The sequence below is a fragment of the Ascidia mentula genome, chromosome 5 (genome assembly GCF_947561715.1).
Source record: "Ascidia mentula chromosome 5, kaAscMent1.1, whole genome shotgun sequence".
In the NCBI taxonomy this organism is placed as follows: Eukaryota; Metazoa; Chordata; class Ascidiacea; order Phlebobranchia; family Ascidiidae; genus Ascidia; species Ascidia mentula.
Window position 1 is genome coordinate 11,373,435 of NC_138570.1, and position 21,602 is coordinate 11,395,036.

The following is a 21,602-nucleotide window of genomic DNA, read 5'->3' on the forward strand; positions in this document are numbered from 1 at the left end:
GTTTTATGCGTTTTGATTTCTTTAATTTTGTGACGCTATCTTTTTAAATATTTGGACACAGTAAGTACGTACTCCATAATTGGTGAACAGTATGTAAACTTATTGGCTTCATTTTCACCTTGCTTTCAATTACCGTGCTGAAGTTTCTTTTCAATAAAGCTCGCCTCTTCTCGGTTTTTCTTTACAATAGAATGGTAATGATTACGATATTTGTAATCAAAGATTCGAATATATGAAAGGATGTGGTTTATAAATTTCTTGCAACCTTTATCACATTACGTGGGTACGGATTTTGATTTCGGAATACGATAGAATAGGATTCAATTGAACCACACTCTAGAATTGGTTATTATGCTATGGTGTGAAGCATCTCCTCTTGTGGGGCCTGACAACAAGGTTGCAGTCAGGACATTCTGAATCAGTATACTGGTGCACATTGTTTTGTTGTTTGCTTCGTACGTTTGTAACAATAAAAAATAAAATGGTATACTTTTTTTAGCGCCACCATGTAATTATGTCATAAAAAGTACAGGCCAATAAATTGAGTGCATATATACCAATAGGCTAAACTTTACATAAAGGTAAATAGGCGATATTTTTCACAAAATTTCATCGTAATGTAAAGGATTACTATATCTGTCCAAGCACAATCCCAGACTGACTTATTTTAGAAACCTTACAAAATTTAATTTCAAAATTTTAATCATTATTTGGATGACCTTTATTTGGATAATAACCTTTTTAGAGTTCCGAGTGTCGCAACTACAGCAGAATGTTATGTTAATTCACAACGAACACAGATTTCCACTTCGCGGTACCTTTCGTGCAAGTCGATCCGTTGGGTATCCAACACTTTCTGTGTTTAAATTTTCAGATATTTGGGTATTTTTGCCATTTTTCTCCCGGGCGTAGATTTCGCCAATAAAATGCAGACATGTCCGGCAACATGCAACGTCTGGCCATCTAAATTTTATATTATATCACGATAAATATACAAAGAAAGTCATTCAAACGCCCTTCGTCCTTCGCCCTTGGCCTGTAAATTTGCAAATTTATTTGAGTAAATTACATCGATGTAGGCCTAAGTATATTCAGGGTTGGGCCTCAAGAGGTCTTTTCAATTTGCCTCAAAACCATTTAAGCGCAATAGTGAGATGGGGATCGGTAATGGTGAGATAAGGATCGGTAATGGTGACTGCAAAATACCATTGTGTGGAAAGTGCCGTTAACCAATATCATTTATGCAACTTGTTCTTCTGGCACCTAAGTTACGGGTTATGATAACCTGTCCCTGAGGAAGTCTCACCAGATGGTGCTGGATGCAATAAAAAAATCTCGTTACTTAGGTACCAGAAGAACATTTCTTATAAGGTTATGCCTGGCAGCACGAATAGTGCAGCGTTCTAAGTTAGTTCGGTCGGCTGCTATAACTGAAACTAGCGAATTAATTGTAAAAACCGTGCCACGCGATTACGAAAAATCACGTTTTATGACGAAGAGTGAAAAAATGTGTGTTGTCCAGCAGGATGCATACAACTGTGAGAGTTCTTGCAGGAAAGCTTAACACCGCCTGCACCCTTTCCGTCTAGCGTTCTAGTGTGTGTGTTTGGGAAACATGCGTGGTGGTCAGAATTAGGTCAGGAAACATGCGTGTGGTGCTACAATAGCACTAAATATAATTTATAATTTACCATTGTAGTTTCAGAATGAAATATATAGGCTAGATAGAAACGACGGATTGGTAGATAGAAACCAAATTTTTCACAGAGATGCACAATAAATACAATTTACAAATATTGTTGTTATTTTGGCTTTTATTCGTTCCGTCATGAGGGAAACCCCGATTATAGTTGTCCAGGCCACGTGACAAATATTTGCCCGAGTAGTCAGCCAGCCAGCCACGTAGTATCTTATTTTTGGGAATGAGATACGGTGTAAAGTGCCAGTAATAAATGTTTTGTGATATTTGCAATTAATATTGAAATTTATTTCAGATTATAACTAATATTACAAAATGAGTTCACAAACATTAGAAAACGTTGAAAAAGTCCAAGATCAAGGTTTGGAAAACTTGGATGGCTTGATTAATGAAACATTCAGTGCAGTAAATGAAACATTTAAGGCCACACCGCAAGGTCAAGCACTGGCTTACTCAAGCTTGGTGTTCATGGCAATAGTGCCGATTATAGTTGGTTCTTACAGATCTGTAAAATATTTGAAAACACAACAGGTTAGTTTACTTGATCCTACCAAGAACATATTGAACTGTTTACAAATATATTATTAAATCGTTTTTACAAACAGTTTATTATGAAAAGTTGTGTTGTGAAAATTTACTATAATCCATGCAAAAAATTAGGTGATAAATATTTAGCTAAAGGCATTCTTTGCACACTACAGATAAGTGATAATTATTTTCAGTTTTATGCAAAAGCTTGTTCATATAGCCTAGAGTAATATAAGTTCAAAACCAAACTTAAACCTTTATCTTGACATTAACTATAAAAAACTTTTTTGTAACAAAGTCTAGGAAAGCAGTCATAAATCACTAGTTTTATTTCTTACGTTTATATGTGTACTTTATAGGTGACTGGTGAGAAACCCGAGACAATTTCAAAAACAGACGCCTTGAAGTTTCCAATAATTGCTAGCGGAATGTTGTTGAGCATATACATTTTCTTTAAGGCAAGATAAAAGTAGATATATTTTGTTTATTGTTTATATAAAAACAGGATGTCCATGGTACCTTTAATAGTTTTCTTACAACTGAAACTTGCTTTAAATACAACTGATTTGTTTCTAGATTTTCTCACAGCAGTATATTGACATTATTATTGGACTATATTTCTTCTTTTTGGGGATGTTTGCTATGGCTCATATAGCTGGGTGAGTTGAAGAAACAATTATAAATTTAACAAATAAAAATACTTGTCCTCAAAAGTTTGATGTAAACATGAATCTTTCTTACTGGTTGTTTTCCTTGCCAACAAAACTTATTTTTGTGCATTTTAGACCACTTGTGAGGCATTTTGTTCCATGTGCGTTTCCAAATTCTCCTTATCATTTACATCTTACTGAGGGAGATGAAGAAACTAAGAATGGTATTTATTTGATGCTTGTTGGGTTCTTCTTTTTTTATTGATGTTACGGCCAGTTTTCATTATGTGCATAGCAATATTGGATTGGTCATTTGACAGAATAGATTTGATTACATTGACTACTTGTGCCATTGTTGCTGGGTGGTATGGAGTACAAAAGGTGATGAATTGTGAATTGGCAGATTTTTATGAAAGTAACAGATTTCATAAAAAAAACTTTTTAGCACTGGATTGCCAACAACTTAATTGGAATTGCTTTTGCCATGAATGGAGTTGAACTTCTGCAGCTAAACAGTGTAGCAACTGGATGTATTTTGCTTGGTGGTTAGTATGCGAATTAAATCTTACTGTATATAAACCTTTAAATGGGATCCAATTTATATGATGTCATTCATATGTTGCCTTTTAAGTATACATCGTCACTTCTTCTGTAAATATTAGAAAAACATTTCAAATAAACCATTTTATGTTTATGTACATTTTGCTGTGCCAATGGGTATTGTAAACCGAAATAACCATTATTGTGCCACAGTGTAGCTAAATTGAATTTAAGAGGAGTATTTGTCATGTTTACAGACATACAGCCAAATCCTTGCCTAATTTTTTCATAAGGTTTCTGTACACAGAAATGGCAATAGTGCCGATTATATTTGGTTTTTACAGTTCTGTAAAATATTTGAAAAATGAATAAATCACTGATTGGTTGCTAGACAGGTATTCTAAAAACTTTTGCGCCCCTTTGACAACCTTCCACACCTCCAGTTTAAGAACCTCTGGTGTGAAGGGTGAACGGGCCTTGCATAAAACATAATGGATTCTTATCAACTAAATTTTTCTGCAAATGTTGCCCCTTTTTCCAAAATGATATAAGACGCACCTGTCAAGCAACCATTTATGATCAGAATGCGAAAACGAGGGATGGACCTAACCTATGGATTGCAGATTCTGTGGTTTTGCTTATTGAGATAATGTTGCAAATTCATGCTTGTATGTGTTTGTTGAGAATGTATCTTTTAGGTTTGTTTTTCTATGATGTTTTTTGGGTGTTTGGGACCAATGTTATGATCACAGTGGCAAAGAACTTTAATGCCCCAATAAAAGGTAAGAAAAATGATTAACGCATTCAGTGTAGGTGATCAGTGATTATGTGTATTCAGTGGTCTTCCCTCAAGATTTTATTGAGCAAGGAATATTTGGCAAACATTTCGCAATGTTGGGTCTGGGAGATATAGTGATTCCAGGTAAATGCTTAATTTTTTTTTACATTTTAGTACACATTTTGCACAAATTTCTTTTTTAGGCATCTTCATTGCTTTGCTTCTAAGATTTGATGCAAGGTAGTAGGTGTAGTGCAAAAGTTGTTATTAACTGATCCCTAAAGTGTGTTTTACTGGCAGTTTAAAAAGAGACACTCGGACCTACTTTTATGCTGGATTTTTTGCTTACTTTGTGGGACTTATTGCAACCATTGTTGTCATGGTTGTTTTTAAGCATCCACAACCGGCCCTGCTATACCTTGTACCATCTTGCATTGGAATTCCTCTCTTAGTGGCATACATAAAAGGAGATTGGGAAAAAATGTTCAAGTCTGTACCACATTTCTTTACATAGTAAAACACACAATAAATTTAAATTTATGTAAAAATCACAGGTATACAGATGAAAAAAGTTGGGAAGACACTGATAAAGAAAATGGAAAAAAAGTGCAATAAAACATTGCTTGCAGTTTTTGTTTATTTTGTGTGATTGTATTGAATGGAACAGGTTCATGCATGGGTGTCTCTTGTGATGATGGCAAAAGAACATTTGGATTAAACTGTTGTGGACTCGATGTTAACATGTACAGTATCACCTTCTTGTGGGTTAGGTTTATCACCCAATAAAGTTTCTTCATTCAAATCTACATTGTGGTCCTGAAGAAGTTTCCTCAATGTTTTAATGTCTAAAAGCAACAATAGATAATGAAGTAATAAATTTCCACTTGATTTGCATCCTACCCTCCTCCTGCTTTTTCAGTTGTTGGGTTGCTTCTTCATACAAGTTCTCAATTGCTGCTATCTTCTCTTTCATTGCATGGACACGCTCATCAGCCTTTGTCTTCACTGTCACAATAATTCCTGTAATGAGGCGAGTTGGTCAACTGAATTTTAAGTACAAACAATAGTTTGAAAATACACAAACCAAATACTGCAGGGTACTAACCATTCACAATTCTAAATATTCTCCAAAGCCGCAAAATTACTAGTAGTCCAAGTGCAGCCAAAGCTTCACTGTCCTCAAAAAATACAAGAGCAACATCAACAGCAAAAGAAATGACAACTACTACAGCATCAAGAACTTCAACTTTGTGTCGAATAAAATGGCGATGATCTGCATACAGCTGTTGTAAACACAAATATTAAGTCAAATTTTCAGGGCAAGGATTCAAAGATTTGGGAACAATCTTTACTTATTAAGTAACATCCTGAAATCATATAACTACTACTATTTATATTTACCTTGAGCATAATTTCAATCATGAAAACACTTAGTATTGCTATTGAAAAACCATGGAAAATGCCTGGGAGTGGGTTTTCAGGATTGAATGTAATAACTCCAAGATCAATCAATAGCTCAAATATTACAAGAAAGCAATCAACAATAACCAAAACAATAATGATTATCTGAATAAATACAAACAGTATATATTGTAAAGCTGTTCAAAGCAAATTATTTTTTTTTATTACATGCACAGGTTTTGAATGCAAAATATGCATTAATTTTTGTCGAGTTGTCAAATCCTCGCCATCTTCAACAGAAGGTAAATCTTGTGGCTCAACAGTGACATCCCCATCGCTTTCTCCTTTTCGATGCTCAAATTTCATATACTGAAACATTCCCAAGATGTTTCTCTGGCCTTTCTTTGATGCTAATGGCAAAAAAAGGCTATGTGAATCAATTAAACACACCGAGAAAGAACATGTAAACATTCACCACATACTTTTAACACAATCACTATAAGACAGCTCTTCTGGCAGTAATATTTATAAACACCAATCTTTTGGTTGCCCATGCAGCAGCCTTCTTCAGGATGTACCATATAAATGTGCAAAAATATGCCAGGCAGCATCAGTAATGAATCGTTTAAAGAAGGTGTGCAAGGATCAAGGCTGAAAAAACAGCTCTCTTGCAGACATGGTGGAATTTATAAAAACAGTAATTTTGGACCGAGAAACTGACAAGTACAAGAGAATGTGTTTGGAGACGGTAAACATTCATGCGTATGCATCATCACTCAATGACAAAAAACAAATAATTTCCCCCAGTGTACCAGCACTTGCTTCGAACTTCTGCACCTTGTGGTCATTGAAATACTGATAAATGGAGCGCTTTCATGGTTGCTGTTGGTTTTTTTCTTATCCTTCTACTTTTTCTACCCTTGTGTTTTTCACAGTTTGTGCCTCAACATTTGACCACACTGCTTTTTGCACATTTACATTGGTACATCCTGATGAATGTTGCTGCATAGCAACTAATATGTTGGTGTTTATGAATATTTTTTCCAGAAGTCATTTTGTAGTGATAATATGCTTGACAGCATCACCAATCAATTGTTCACTATAAAAATTTAAACTCAAGTAAAGTTTTTCTATGTAAAAACAATATAGCGACAAAATGCAATTCTCTTCTGCAACCCTGTATCATACTAACCAACTTAACATTTGGTAACTCTAGACAATGCAACAATATTAAATGTTTATCAAAAATGACTGTTTTTTGTGTTGTCATAATCACTATTAACATTCCTGTTAACATTACAATCACTTTAAATATCATATATTGAATATATAATTGTATTAAGTAAATGTTATTTTTGAACCAACCTTGCGTTTGTGATGGGCAATCAGCAGAATTATCATTTTGGGTATTCTGAACTTTAGTAATCACAGGGTTTTTATTATTGTTTTGATTCACAAAATGCTCTTCATAGGAATAGTTCGTTAAAAGCAGGGGTTGATCATTCACTGATTGCAAGCTGTCAAGCTGAATAAAAGGATGGTCAACCAAATTACATGACAGATTTTCAGTATGACAAGTGTTGTTTGGCTGCAGTTTAATCACAGAGGGCTTGGGTTGGGTGCATCTAACACTTGCATAATTTGGATTATGTAGTTGATTGCTTTTGTTGCAATTGTTTAGATGTTCACAAGACATTGTTTCTTTGTCACGCTTAAATGACATAAATTAAAATGTATCATCTAAACTGTGGAGGAAACACTGTACATGCAAGCACTGTGGTTAACTGGCAAATAATACACCAAATTACCAATATATCAAAATTCATTCTGATTGCTATAGTTCCTACTACAACCTACAATTTTATACAACCTGCACTAAACATCATCAGTTTTATAAAACTGCATGAAATTTAAATGGCACACATATTATAGAAATACAGTGGAACTCGCACAATCCGGATTTGGTTTATCTGGCGCTTGGTCTGATACACACAAAAGTACAATAAACATTACTACTTATAGGTTACATACAGTAATATGATTTGGGTAGACTTTTCTGCTTCAATCTTGCATTTGTTGATTTACTCACCAATTGGTTACATACAACCACTTACATTTTTGTTTGTTTTTGACAACAGGGTTTCTCAAACTGTGTGCTGTGTGGACAGGGCCAAATTCACTGACTTTATGTGCCATGACCCTAAAATACATTTGAAAACCACTGCCTGACAATATTGTATTGACTAACTCATTGATGTCTAACCCACGGCCTAGTGAAGAAATTTGTGCTTCTGATTACATGAATGTCGTTAAAACTATCATGTCAAAAAGAGGAAAAGAGTTATGTTACCAGTGATTCAAAAGGGATATGATGTGTAATTTTGATATTAAACATGTTAACTACATGCACTTATATGACAACATAATCACTGAAACTTAAGTATTGCAGAGGCAGTTTGTAAAATACCAACACAACAAACCGACTTTCTCATTAAAAAAATATTAATTCTATGTGTCATGCACTGATAATAATAAAGTGACTGTTGTAATTTACTGTGCAGCCTCTTGGAAAAGCAACATTAATATTGGCCCAACATTGCATTTCGGTTGTATACCACTGGACTAACTGACTGGCATAGTGCTGCACATATGACATAACAGTACCTTTGCCTAAAAATTTTGAGGAATCTGTGCTTTTGATTTGAAATATACCTGCTTTGCTTTTTTGATTTTCAGGTCACAAATATGTCATAGCTGTGTTGGAATAAGATGACTTCTACTAATTCATGGTTCTGACTTCGTGTCAACCATGGGTCTGACTCCACAATGCTGCAGGTAAAGATTGGCTAAAAATGCATTGGTTTAGATGAGGATTATTCACTAAAACGCATGTAGTGCAGCCCTAAAACCTTTTGTGGTAAAAATATTAAGACACAAAGCAGAAATTGCCAAAGAATGTAAGTAATAAGCCCCAAAAACGCATATTTATGCCTAGGTGAAGAAAAACATCTGGAATTAACGGCAACTAGTAACTTGGCTGTTGTGTGCATTTTTACTGTGGCAAATAAGTCTTGATCGTCTCAAAACTGACACAAATGGACACTAAGGCTCATCTGATACGTTTTTTGTTAGTGCAACTTAGCTAGGAAAATTTCATAAATGTTAAGATGTTTTGTAGAACTTTTTGAAAGTGACCTTGAGAATTAGGAGAATGCGATTATTATTTGATTTCTTTTGTTTTCTTTGAGAGTCTTTTGTTTGATATGCTGCAATTTTTCCCACTAACAAGATAGTAATGTGCACCGCCTTATCAATGCAATGTAGCTACCAGAAGTGCTAGTTGCTGTTAATTCCAGACGATTTTCCTCACCTAATTTATGTTTTTCGTGCTTGGTACTTACATTCTTCGAGAATTTTTGCTTTGCCCAAACAAAAAAAATTTCCCACAAAATGATTTACCACAGCTACACGCGTTTTATTGAAGTACTCCTATCTAAACCAATGCATTTACAACTAATCTTTACCAGTTTACCTGCAGCATTGTGACGTAAGGTCCATTGTTGATGCAAATCAGGACCATGAATATATCACATCACACTAACTACACAAAATCTTCGGACAATCCGGAACGTCACCCAATCCGGACAACTGTGTTTGACGATTGTACGTTGCCTAGACTAACTGTTGCTCATTATCTTAAACCTAAATGTAAGCTGAAAGTGGAAGTTAACACCAAAGGGGAAGCTAGTTGATAAAAAAAATCACTGTTGTCATTCATTCTGGCAGAATCCGAATATGTTTCTTCGCTAAAAGAGTTTCGCATCAGTGAATACAGTTAACCGAGATGTTCATCGGATACATATGTGTTTATTCTGAATTTAAATTACAAAAAGCTTCAAAATTTCAACAAGAATTTTTCTGGAAGTTCATCACATACAAGTGCTCATCGCAAATTCTCAAGTTTTTGCTCAGAATCATTTGGATTTTGCGTGTTTTGCTAGGGGGCTACGTCACATTCAACCGCGTGCCAAAATACTTCCCGACCCCTATAATTTTTTTAAAATTTCTGTATCTGTCAAGAATCTAGTGCTGAGTAACGGACAACAAATAAAATTGGTACAAATCCCAGGTATTCCATCAGAATGACTTCAAACACAGGGTACGTCACATTCAACCGCGTGCCAACATACTTTCCGCCCGCTATAATTTTTTTTTTAATTTCTGTATCTGTCAAGAATCTAGTGCTGATTAACGGGACATCAATTTAAATCGGCAATCGCACCTGCAGGTCACTTATAATTACCATTTGTGACATATAAGTCCACGCAGAATTTTTTCACCTGAATGTGATTCATTCGTTTCCTAAAAACGTAATGCATTTGTATGGTGTTAGACCAGTTTTTCGCAGAAATATTTAACCACCGAAAATGATGATCATTTTGCAATTTAGGGTAACATAATCAAAGAAAAATCTACACCTTGTTTTTTTCTCGAAAACGTAATAAATTATTTTTGTTCGCCCACACTGGCTTGAATCTTTTGAGATAAACATTAGCTTGTCGTATTTCGAATATTTATTGATATTTTGTTTAAACTTGGTCTTTTGAAATCCCTTTATACTCTTTTACATTTACACCCGTCCTTCTGACGCCATCGCTGGTTATCTCGCTTGCGTTACGTCTTTCAACTTGCGCTACTTCTTCTAAGTCTCCTTTATCGCGTAATCGCAGCAATTATATCTTCGTTTCTGTCTCGTCTTTGATGTATCCCTATATATTTGCGTCTCTTTCCACAAATACACAGATCATGGTTTTCAATCTACAGATCACAATGTGATGGTCTCATCGACCAGCACAAATCTCGGTTTTGTTCCGACAGGACCTGCAGGCAGCATGTTTTCTCACCGGGACTTTCTGGACAGGTTTGATATTGGGTTCGCGGTGATGCAATTCCTTCAAAATCTTCCGACAAACTAACCGCGACCCTTCACATACCTTGTTTTTATTCGATTTGGTGTATTTCTTTCTCCGATTTATTTTGTTGGGGGCTTCTGATCAAGATATTTTACAGTTTTTGACGTTAAAGTCGTCCGTTTTATTTTGCTGTTAAGAGTCTTATTGGGTAGTTTGTGTGCTTTAATTGTTTTTTTCAAAAACATTGCAGATTCAAGTCGACATTATCTGGCATGGCTGGCACTTTTTTGCAAATCCATTATATTTTGTAGGTAATGCAGACCAATTTCGTTTTCCGTAATGCGTCCATGCTTTATCAAATAAACATGCACTCACAAATAACTGTAAAGTTTTCTTTGCGTTCAAATATTATCAGCAAAATGCTAATAACAGCGTAAAATTTCAATGTAAATAACATAAGTGTCCTCATACACAACAAATCAAAACGAAATCGTCATTGAAAACTTTGAACTATAATCCATCTATCCATTCAACCAATCTGTCACGTCTGAATTGTGTAAACTGCAGACAGATGGCCACTGTTTCGACCGTTTAGGTCTCAATCATCAGTGCAACTGGTGTGACTTTCAGACTACTTTGCTGTGACCAAACGGCCAAGCAAAGACTTCCTCTTTGTAGTGACTATACAATCACACCGTCATCCGTTGGGCACCAAAGTAGGTGCAACAGTGGCCATCTGTATGCAGAGAGGGTAAATAGTTGATACTCATCCATTAAACAAGCAGAGGGTTTAACATTATGTTTTATGGCACGCCCATCATTTATGTGTGAAATAGAAATATAAGCAGTGAGCACTAATCCCTTTAACTACCTTTTCATGTGTACAAAAAGCAACACTAGATTCTTGACAATCAATTGGTGTACACATTGGAGGCAAATACAAGGTATACAGAATTTTCTTCATAACCCCCAAATCTTTCATTTTCATGGGAATAGCGATACTCAAACACAGTCATTCTGATAGAAAACCTAGGGTTTGTAGCGATTTTAATTGTTTCCCGTTAATCAGCACTAGATTCTTGACAGATACAGAGATTTAAAAAAAAATATAGTGGGCGGAAAGTATTTTGGCACGTTGTTGAATGTGACTGACCCAAAAACGTGGGATTTGCTGCCATTAATTTGTGCGTACTAACTGTCTAGTTTGTTTTTGGTTTAAATAATTAGACGTACTGTGATTTATAGACAGAACAAACACGTTCGTATCTTATAAACCATCTCGTGAAATGGTGATCATTGATGCGGATTGCTTTTTTCGAAGAAACATATTCGGATTCTGCCAGAATGAGTCGCCAGTTAACAAAATTTGAACGCAGGTTACGCGACAACCTTACGAGGTAGCGGCAGGATTTTTTCACACGTAGAAGTTCATGGGCTAATTATGAAAAAAAAATATTTATAATTGGCTACGAATATGATATGTGTATTATGCCATAAGTTACGAAAACAAGATTCGTCCGCTGAAATTTTAAAGCAGAGCATTCTACGAGCTTTAACCCTTTTAAACGATATCAAAATATTTGAAAATTTAAATACATGAAAAAATATTGATATTTCTACAATAATTTTTTTCATCGTTATGATCCAACTTTCAATTTATAACCATAAGTAAGCACGTACATCAAGCTTTCCAAAAGTCGCTACCAACTTCGGTACTTTGCGTCACCATAGATGCTCCTCCTATATAAAGTCTAACTAAGTTACTCCCAGTTCGAGTGGAATATATACCTCCTATTATCTGCCCAAAACTGGTTTAGTCTGAATACCACGAACACATGGGCTTCCGCAGAATATAAATCAGGGACGGATTTTTTTTATGTGTTTTCGATTGTTCACTCCGATAAGCATGTGTTAATTTCTTGATTTCCATGTGCCGCCCCCTCGCCAATGCACGAGCACCATCTTCTCGCCAAAAATAACAAGCCTCTTTCATTCTGAAGATTTATGTCAGTCACGTCGACCAATTTTTGAGTCCCAAACATATTCATTATGGTAGATGCAGGGCAAATTGCCAGTTTCTCACAAACAAAATGGTGTCCCATTTTTAGGTGAACAGTGTGTTGTCCTCGATCGATATTACGGCAAACAGTTTTGGGATACAACCAAAGTTTGAAATGTCATAAAAATTCCTGGCCTATGACAATTTAAACCCACTCTTCTCCCGCGAATGATGTATGTGGAAAGATTCACCGAGCATTTGCGGCACAACGCAAGGTCAGTACGTGTAAGTTAGACCTATTGCAATTTTTTCCTAAAAGTTAAAAGGCTTTCTTAGTATGTTTCGCGCAGAAGGCTGGACATTTCGTTTTTATTACTTGGGTTATAGTCTACCTATGCGATTCACTTGAAAACTAGCCACGGTGTCGCGACGAACAATATTGGATTCACTGATAATTGATTAGCCGTTTTGGCTTGATTATGGGTTGCTTCACAATAACACTCAATAACAAGCACATCATGTGGTAGTGTTGTTTCAAAGCTTCGTCTGTCTATATATAATTTATCTTTCTCAACTTGGGGTCACCGCGTTGTTACATATTTAATCTGAGCCTACGTTTACAAAATGAACGCAATTTATTGGCTTACATCATAGTTTCATACCAGTAGTAAATTCTGAAACTTTTCTGTTTATACCCAATCAGACTGTTCGTGTTTTAGTGTTTTCATCGAAGGAGCCTCACAAGAGCGCAATATTAAAACTACCGCGCCACTACAATTTTAATAATTTTTAAACGAATTAGTGTACATAGACTGTATATCTGTAAAAGATAAAATGTAAAAGGACTGATGAGGTCTTGGATCGCTAAAAAGTATCACAACTTATATTTTTGTGCTACAGTGATATGTAAGCTATACACTGACGTTAAAAAAGACCGTATCATTTAATTAATGTTTACGTCCCAGTGAAAAAGATAAAACCGGAAGTGACGCTAGGACTGGCGTCACTTCCGTTTTATGTGTTACGTCATAGTCTGCCCATACAGCTTTTATTTGTTGGTAAAGGCAAGGAGGACGTTGAAGAAAACAACAGCAGAATCGAAAATACATAAAGGCTAGCTATGGCTAATCTACAATTTTGCTTTCTAATATTATGTTTGTCCCCACACCACAAGATTCAGTGCACAGGAAGGGTAAACATTCTTTTGTCTTAGGCTACCATGCAAAAATGTTTGGCTATTTTTTTTATTTTCAGTCAGTTGGGGCAAGTTTAAACTCAACGACAAAGGTTTGTTTTGGCTATACCTTGAAAAAATTATGTAATGACTGCTTGCTTTTAATGGCTGCATTAGAATCAGCAATAATTCCCCAGGTTTAAAGAGTTTGTGTTGGTTAAAGGAAGTTGATGAAATGCTTCGGTATCTTAAAAAGTATACAAGCTTTATGATGGGTGGTCCCGGCACCGCGGAAAGTTCCAGCAACGGAGAAACAGACTCGATGCCAGAACCCTCGTTAACAGAGATTGTTTCATCTCCAACTTTTGCCGAAAGTATTATTATATTACAAGAATCGGCGGGAATAAACAAAACAGGTAAAATCTCAAATATGAAATATCTTTTAACAGGAATGATTTTATGAGAGTTTAGTAATACATTTGCTATTGAACCAGGTGTACCTGATGCGACCGTCTTGAAACAAATTACCAAGTCACGTTGTGGAATGAGTGATCCACCTCCCCCTGGAAGCGGAATTGCTGAATATAATTCAAACAGTAAATGGAGGACAGCCTTCGAAAATACAAGTGGAAAATATAAGCTAACTTATTCGTGAGTAAATGTAACATTAAAAGTAATATATCACCTAACAAAAAAGCTTTTCTCAAGCTAATTTTTCTCAACCAGTGAGCCATAAACAAGTTTTCGTATGGGCCACGGAGATAAGTGAAAATACGTTTAGAAAGCAGAAACAAAACAGTTGAAACAGCACGCAATTTTACCACTGGTTTGTATTTGAATGTTCGATCGATTAAAAAAAGTTTTGTTCGGTACATTGCAACGTCTGAGCCACAATTTATTTACACTTCTCTGACTCCATAAAAAGAAATACACATTTTGGGCGATAAATATATGTGAATTGATGTAATGGATCTCAGCAAATTAAAATTAAAGTAACTTTTCAATTGGAATCGAAGAAATTACGGTCAGTCACAAGGGCACAATAACTTCTTTGGAGAACGAAACACGACAAAATGGTCGATGTAACATCACTAGTACAATATATGCGTCACATGAAATTAAAAAAAAAATAGTAAAATTACAAAAAATTACAAAAGTACCGACTACAAAAGCAAATTAGTAATCCTGGCCAACGTTGATTATCAAATAATAAACGTGTTTTTTACGTTAAAGTACGATTAGGGCATAGCCAATGACAGTGCAAGTCGCTGGTAGAAGAAAACAAATTTACCTGTTGACATGAAACACGTGACAAACAAAACGTGAAAAACAGCAAGTTTCGTTGAAGTTTCTAAGGTGGACAATAAACAATTGAATTGAATGTATATGTTTGCTATCATTGCCATGATCACAATGCAGATTATCGCATAGTAAAACTGTCGGTTTGCATATTACAGGTAAGTTGTTTGAAAATCCCTATTCATAAATTAGTTTTTGCCAGGTCTCAAACATTCTCATTACTGGTGTTATACCTTGGTAAATCAATTCGAGAAAATAAATCACTTTTATTAGTTCTAAATATCTGGGATTTTCAACTTTACATCAACTTTACCGTACTTTATCTGGGTAATTATTATTTATGACGCCGGAAATGAAACAACAAAATCGATATCACAAGTTCCAAATGATTGCAAAAAAAAACAGATAAAAATGTGGCAAGGCATTGATGCAGTGTTCGACTGCAAAAGTATCTTATATATTATGCACAATAACGCTACAGTTTAATATCCTGTAAATACTTTGATCATCGTTGCAGACTCGATTTTTTCAGGTTTTTTACATCAACATTTCCGAAGGGTCTGGAAACTGACATGAGCAAGGGCCTATTGGCAGCTATGTGCTTGTGGGAGAGATATTCAAATATTAGGTTTACCCAAGACCTTGGGCGCTCCGTATCAACCGCTGATATAACTGTTTCATTTGGGCGAGGTAAGCGATATTCAAGTTACTTTATATACCCAAAACTCCTAAAATCGTTAAGTTTTGTATGCTTATTTGAGATGTTTACCTTTATATCTGTGTTCGTTAATAAAGGTCTTAATCTAAGCGAAATTTCGTTGTAATTCTGTATGAGTAATAGGGCTGAAAAACTACCACCTGTGAGTAAATAATTTTTGAATAACCTTTTACACACGAAAAATGTTTCTTCTCATCTACTCTAAACCCATACTGACAGATATGTCGGTATATAAAAATCCTGGGATGACGAAACAGTGAATTTTCTAATAAATAGTTTAATTATAGCATCACATGGAGATGGATTTCCCTTCGACGGAAGAGGAGGAACACTTGCTCATGCATTTTATCCTGAAAACGGCAAGCTTCATTTCGATTCTGATGAACAATGGTATTTATCGAGGAATAACCAGGGTAAGTTGACTTCCTTAACTTCCTCAAAATCTCGAATCAACTTCATCTTAAATTTAATTTGGCCTAAACTTGTAAACGTCTTTGCTCAACAGGTCAGTCAGGTGGAAAAGACATTTTTACAGTTGCAGCACATGAACTCGGGCACAGTTTAGGACTAAAACATTCCAATAAACCGAAGTGAGTTTAACCCTTTACATTACGTCATGATGTATATTTCTGAAGTATAATTTCCAACGTATATGAATATTGTGTCGTTTTCTTAAATTTTCAAAGAGCACTGATGGCGCCGTATTATAAGTTCGTTCAATCCCTTGAACACTACACTCTGCCAGAAGACGAACAAAACGGAATGATTGAACTTTACGGGAAAGTTGGTAGGTTTATCGTTTTCGTTGAAAATATGATATAGTTGAAAAATATACGAAAATGCGCTTAAATTTGTTGTTTTAGAACAAAAGGTGATGTATGAAAGGGATTCTGCGTGCTACGCTTTTGATAAAAAATTTGGAAATGCTGCTGGCCAAAGACCTGTAACTACACGTGGACCACAAACACCGCCTTCACGTCCGCACTCTACAGGTAAACGTTTTGTGGTAAAAACGAATATAAATGAAATAGATAATAATGCGGCTGTAACAATATATAAAACAAACAATATGTGCCATAACCTGAAAGTTGTACTTTTATTTTTCAATATTTGTTAATACTTATAGTAGTTTACGTCCCAAGGCGCGGGTTGCAGGGATAACGTACCAGTGGAAATTTGCCATAAATTCAAAGCCGACCAATCTTGTGAAATTTACTCGGATGGTGCTAAGTCTTTATGCTCCAAAACTTGTGGGTTTTGTTCAATAGGTAGGGTTGTTAGTTGGTGGGGTGGTGTGAAAAAAATGTAGTTGGTGTTTATGGCACTAGTTATCAATAGCATGTCTTCCTGTAGAAATCATCAAAAAAGTACTTACCAGACATGATCCAGGTAAAGTTTGCATGAGAATGGTGGCCATGAAATTTTCGGGTTTCATTTCCTATTTTCTTTGTAAATTGTAGCCTAAACTTTTTTTTAACTCTGCCAACCTAGGGAGTTCTGAGGCCGGGAGGTAAATACCAATGATACGCACTTTTCTTGCAATTCATTGAGGAAAGCAAGTGTGGCTTAAATTACATTAAACATCGTTTTGGAAAACATAAATTGTCCGAAAAAATACTTTTAACGAAAGCTTTACATTATTGGTTACCACGTTATTGCTGCTAAATAACATCTCCCGACTAATTTAGGACAAAATTTAATAATTAATATGTCACTGTGGCAATGTGGCAATGTGGGAACACCAAATTGGGCACAATAAATGAATTTTTTGAAAAAGTATCACATAAATTTTTAAGCCTGCAAGAACTCGACATCTTTATCATTGTTATACGATAGTCACTCGGCAGTTTGTTTAATTACTGCGCACTACGTTTTGAAACCACCAAAGTTGATAAAGTTAATGTCAATTAAATTGATCCGGTTGAAAACTACTATGCTGTGGAGATTTAAGTGAGCAAAAGGCAAAAAAGAGATTGAAAGGAACCTTCATCCAAACAAACTTGCTTTTGGTTAAAGTTGTATCCTGAGTTCAATATTTTCTTTTCTTAGGTTATCTTCTTGTTTTTAGTAGGCCGACACTTGCATTCTGTTTATGTCTTAGTTTCCAAGTAAACAATATTAATGTGATTTCTTTAATTCGCCGTGTCCGACCTGGTCTATGCCTATAATGCTTGCTGGTGCACTGCTTTTGTAAGAGACTGACTAGTAAACGACTTTATTAGCATGAGCTTTCGCAGCAAAAACTTCAACTGATGAAACAAGATCAAGCTCGCGAAAGCTCGTGTTAATAAAGTCGTTTACTAGTCAGTCTCTTACAAAAGCAGTGCACCAGCAAGCATTACAATACTAATGTGGTTTCTTGCACACAGAAACGTCATGTGTCGATAAGCACTCTACAGAAGCATGCAACTCTTGGAAAAAGGTGGGTTATTGTACAAAACCACATGGAATACAATCAATGGTCCGTCTGTGTCAAGCAACTTGCAATTATTGTTCAAGTACGTTTATGTTTTTTTTTCCTAAAAATGAATCATTTTTTTAATTATACTCAATATTTTTAGCGATTTTGGCTGTCAAACCAGCGATTCGCAACAATCCTCCGAAAACCGTTTGTGATGTGAAAAAGTTCGATGCAGTATCAGTCAGAAGAGATTACAGGAAGTACTTCTACGCCGACTTCATAAAAGTATTTTAAACAGCCTGTGATATTTTTACCGTTCCAATATTTTTACAATAATTTATATAGGAGGATTACTACTTTCCAGTCGAAGCACAGCTTTCACAACATAGTTTGCTCGTTGACAATGAAGCTATAAAAAACTTGATTCAATGGAACTTTGATCCAAAGGTGGTTCCAGCCGTTCATTTCAAATATAATATCGAGCGAAGATTTCACAAAACACGTAGTGTCAAAGCCATTATGCAAGGCCAAGGGTATATCCTTATTATACAAAGTGAGTTCATAGTTATCTATGATATTTTAGTTATAACCGGAGCTTGCTAAGTTATAACTGGTAAAAATATTGCCGTCTGTTTAAAGAAAATGGTCACGTTGTTGAGTACTCCAGCAACGGACCATACCCTGATTACGTCACCAGTCAATACTTGACAAAAGTTTTTGCCAATTACTCAAATTCGGGAATAGACGCAGGATATTCTTACTACGATGCAAACATGGGAGAACAAATTTACGCTTTATTTCACCACAAAAGCATTTGGCTATACAAGGTGCGGATTTAAAACTTTACCGTACTTTTAGCTGAATAATTGTTATTTATAACCCAGGAAACGAAACAACAAAATGGATATCCTGGACACAAGTTTCAATTGATTGCAAAAAAACAGATAAAAATGTGGCAAGGCGTTGACGCATGTGATGTTGATGCAGTGTTCGATTACAAAAGTATCTCATATATATTATGCACAATAACGTTACAGTTTAAATATCCTGTAAATACTTTGATCATCGTTGCAGACTCCCCGTACTTTTTAAAAGACAACATTTTCTGGCCAGCAACAGACAAGGAACCACAAATAGCACGTGATGTTTCATACAAGTATGTTGCAGGATATGAACAGTTTTCAAATATTTTACCAAACTTAAACTACGTATCTATTTTATTTAGCATTTTTCGCTGCTGGGAATCCAAACCCCAAAGTCTACGAATTCCGTTTGAATGCAATGCTGGGCGTAAACAAATGATTCCTCGTTCGTTAATTATACTGATGTTGCTCTTTTTTTATTAAGATATTTTTCTTTCTTTTATTCAATTTTTAATTAATGTAGTTTTCTTGAAAGCAAGTTTACTGCCAAGCATTCGGTGCTCTGAACTGAATGAACGTATATCACGCAGAAAGTTTTTGCTGATATTGGCATTATATAGCCCATATCAGCCTACTCACTGTACATTACATCGGTGCTCTAACCAAGGGGCCAGCAAATACTTTTTGGCGCGACCCATAAAACAGATTCCTCAAGTCTCGTTAACCTAATAAGAGCACAAACATGCAGTTTCACTGCCAATCCTTTCTGCTTGTGACAAAAAGGAGTGAAACATTTGCAAGCGCAAACGATGACAGTACGAAAAACAACCTTTGTACATTGAATCTTGTGTAATTTTAAACTTGAAAGATTGGTTGCGACCCATGATTTGCGGATCTCTTATTTAACCGACTATATTCAGTTACATTTTATTGGTGACATACTTTGGCAGTGGTGAAAGTTGTATATTTTGTTTGTCGTGTGCCAACCCATCAAGTGATCGATTAACGTTGCACGGTGTAAGTATTACATTTGCAAATGAACCCCAAAAACTAATAAATGGAAAATAGATAACGTTTGTCAGTAAACAGAAACATGGGGATAAGACTGGTTCCTTAATTTGAAAAGAATCTATCCCTCCACTGAGCATTGTCTTTCCACTAGCGACATTAATTTATTAGGATAGGAAGTCAATAATTCAAAACAGAACGTTTTAGATTAAAGTCAGTTGGTTTATTATGCCCTGCTGTACTGCTGTCTTCCCTATAAACACTACACTACAATGAAAGGCGTTGCAACCAGTGGTACTTGAATAAGATAGGGTGAGTGGGGTGAACACGCATCGTAACAACCGCCCGCAACACGAACGCACGACGTTAATACAACAGTGAACGTTATGAAAACAATGAAGAAAGGTACGTTTCAACCGCAAGACACAGCAATTAAACACCTACAATATATTTCAACGAATCCTGGGTAGGATCATTCTTTGGATGGTAATTGAAGCTTGAGCAAGGTTCAACCATTTGGCTTCGCAAACTTTAAGTCTGTTGGCCATTGTTTTTTCACAAATGTCACTGCAACACAGTTGGCATTAGGTGTACTTCCCGTCTTGCCTTTTGTCAAGTTCCAGTTTCACCTATATGTGGTGTCCATCGTGTTGAGAATTTATTCTTAGTCTGAGCAACGTAATGCCCTGCAAGTTAGGCTTGTTGCAACATAAATGCCCAAACTCGCACAGGTTAGATGTTGCATTAGTTTATATTATTTACCTGTATAGTCGTTAATGTTGTCGATTCAGTAACCATGTGGTTTCCAAGTTCGTGTCACAGCAATATTTACATCAGGTACGTTTTTCAAGGAGCGCAAGGAGATATCCTTCAGTTCTTGAGTAAATCCAGGCTTTGTAGGTAGTGGTCGTGTCTTTTATTCAGGCAACGCAAACGACATGCTTTACAGAGGACAATTAATAGACCAAAAACGTGTCTTAGGTGATAAGGTGTCGCAAGAAGAAAACGGCGCTCTTTTGCCGTATCATTAACAAAGGTGTTTTATTGTCTTACGGTCGTAACGTACTTTTTCCATTGCTTTTATTACGTCCAGTGATGTATTAACGTCGTGCGTTCGTACCTCGGGTAGTTGTGAAGTTTCGTGTTTACGTCATTGCCATCCTTGATCTAATTGCTACTGGATAGGAAAGACAGCAATACAGGACATAATGTTTCCTACTTAAGCTTCATTTTTATTATTTGTTATCAGAAACTAAGCATGCCCGTGCAGGGGAAATCGATTTTTCTATGTGTATAATAAACCCGCTGAATTGTCTGAAACGTTTTTTCAAATCAAATAAGAAGAAATATGAAATCAAGTAAGTGTAACACGATTGTGGCTTAACTTTTAACAACAAATTGACAGCCTCGACAAAATGCTTAAAATCATGCACCAGAGAGAAGCTAGTTGACAAAAAAACGCCAGTTAACAAAACTTTGGACGCGGGTAACTCACCAGAGGGAAGCTAGTTGACAAAAAAACGCCAGTTAACAAAACTTTGAACGCGGGTTACTCGGCCGCCTTACGAGGTAGCGACATGATTTTTGTGCACGTTATAGTTCAAAGGCTGAAGTTTGCAACGATACCAAAA

The 21,602-nt window shown here is 35.8% G+C and overlaps 3 protein-coding genes across 3 annotated transcripts; 2 read left to right on the forward strand and 1 right to left on the reverse strand.

Moving 5' to 3' along the window:
- Nucleotides 1–1,998: 1,998 nt before the first annotated feature.
- LOC145903928 (signal peptide peptidase-like) lies at nucleotides 1,999–4,890 on the forward strand. The gene is made up of 11 exons (XM_082992119.1): nucleotides 1,999–2,230; nucleotides 2,587–2,685; nucleotides 2,804–2,886; nucleotides 3,013–3,101; nucleotides 3,173–3,258; nucleotides 3,323–3,422; nucleotides 4,116–4,199; nucleotides 4,256–4,339; nucleotides 4,399–4,435; nucleotides 4,496–4,684; nucleotides 4,750–4,890. Exons 1-11 carry the CDS (start codon nucleotides 2,015–2,017, stop codon nucleotides 4,808–4,810), a joined length of 1,128 nt encoding a protein of 375 aa, XP_082848245.1. The 5' UTR covers nucleotides 1,999–2,014; the 3' UTR covers nucleotides 4,811–4,890.
- On the reverse strand, nucleotides 4,680–9,306 carry LOC145903927 (voltage-gated hydrogen channel 1-like). Its single transcript, XM_082992118.1, has 6 exons — nucleotides 6,962–9,306; nucleotides 5,825–6,006; nucleotides 5,597–5,761; nucleotides 5,301–5,478; nucleotides 5,096–5,215; nucleotides 4,680–5,040 (listed from the first exon to the last, which is right to left on the reverse strand). Exons 1-6 carry the CDS (start codon nucleotides 7,317–7,319, stop codon nucleotides 4,910–4,912), a joined length of 1,134 nt encoding a protein of 377 aa, XP_082848244.1. The 5' UTR covers nucleotides 7,320–9,306; the 3' UTR covers nucleotides 4,680–4,909.
- Nucleotides 9,307–13,570: 4,264 nt separating this feature from the next.
- On the forward strand, nucleotides 13,571–20,007 carry LOC145902097 (uncharacterized). Its single transcript, XM_082989956.1, has 18 exons — nucleotides 13,571–13,700; nucleotides 13,763–13,795; nucleotides 13,906–14,098; nucleotides 14,177–14,333; nucleotides 15,514–15,671; nucleotides 15,987–16,112; nucleotides 16,205–16,289; nucleotides 16,386–16,486; nucleotides 16,563–16,691; nucleotides 16,842–16,967; nucleotides 17,053–17,088; nucleotides 18,069–18,197; nucleotides 18,261–18,385; nucleotides 18,446–18,653; nucleotides 18,740–18,927; nucleotides 18,985–19,102; nucleotides 19,175–19,256; nucleotides 19,326–20,007. The coding sequence occupies exons 1-18, from the start codon at nucleotides 13,629–13,631 to the stop codon at nucleotides 19,444–19,446; spliced, it is 2,187 nt and encodes a 728-aa protein (XP_082846082.1). The 5' UTR covers nucleotides 13,571–13,628; the 3' UTR covers nucleotides 19,447–20,007.
- The last annotated feature ends 1,595 nt before the right edge of the window (nucleotides 20,008–21,602 follow it).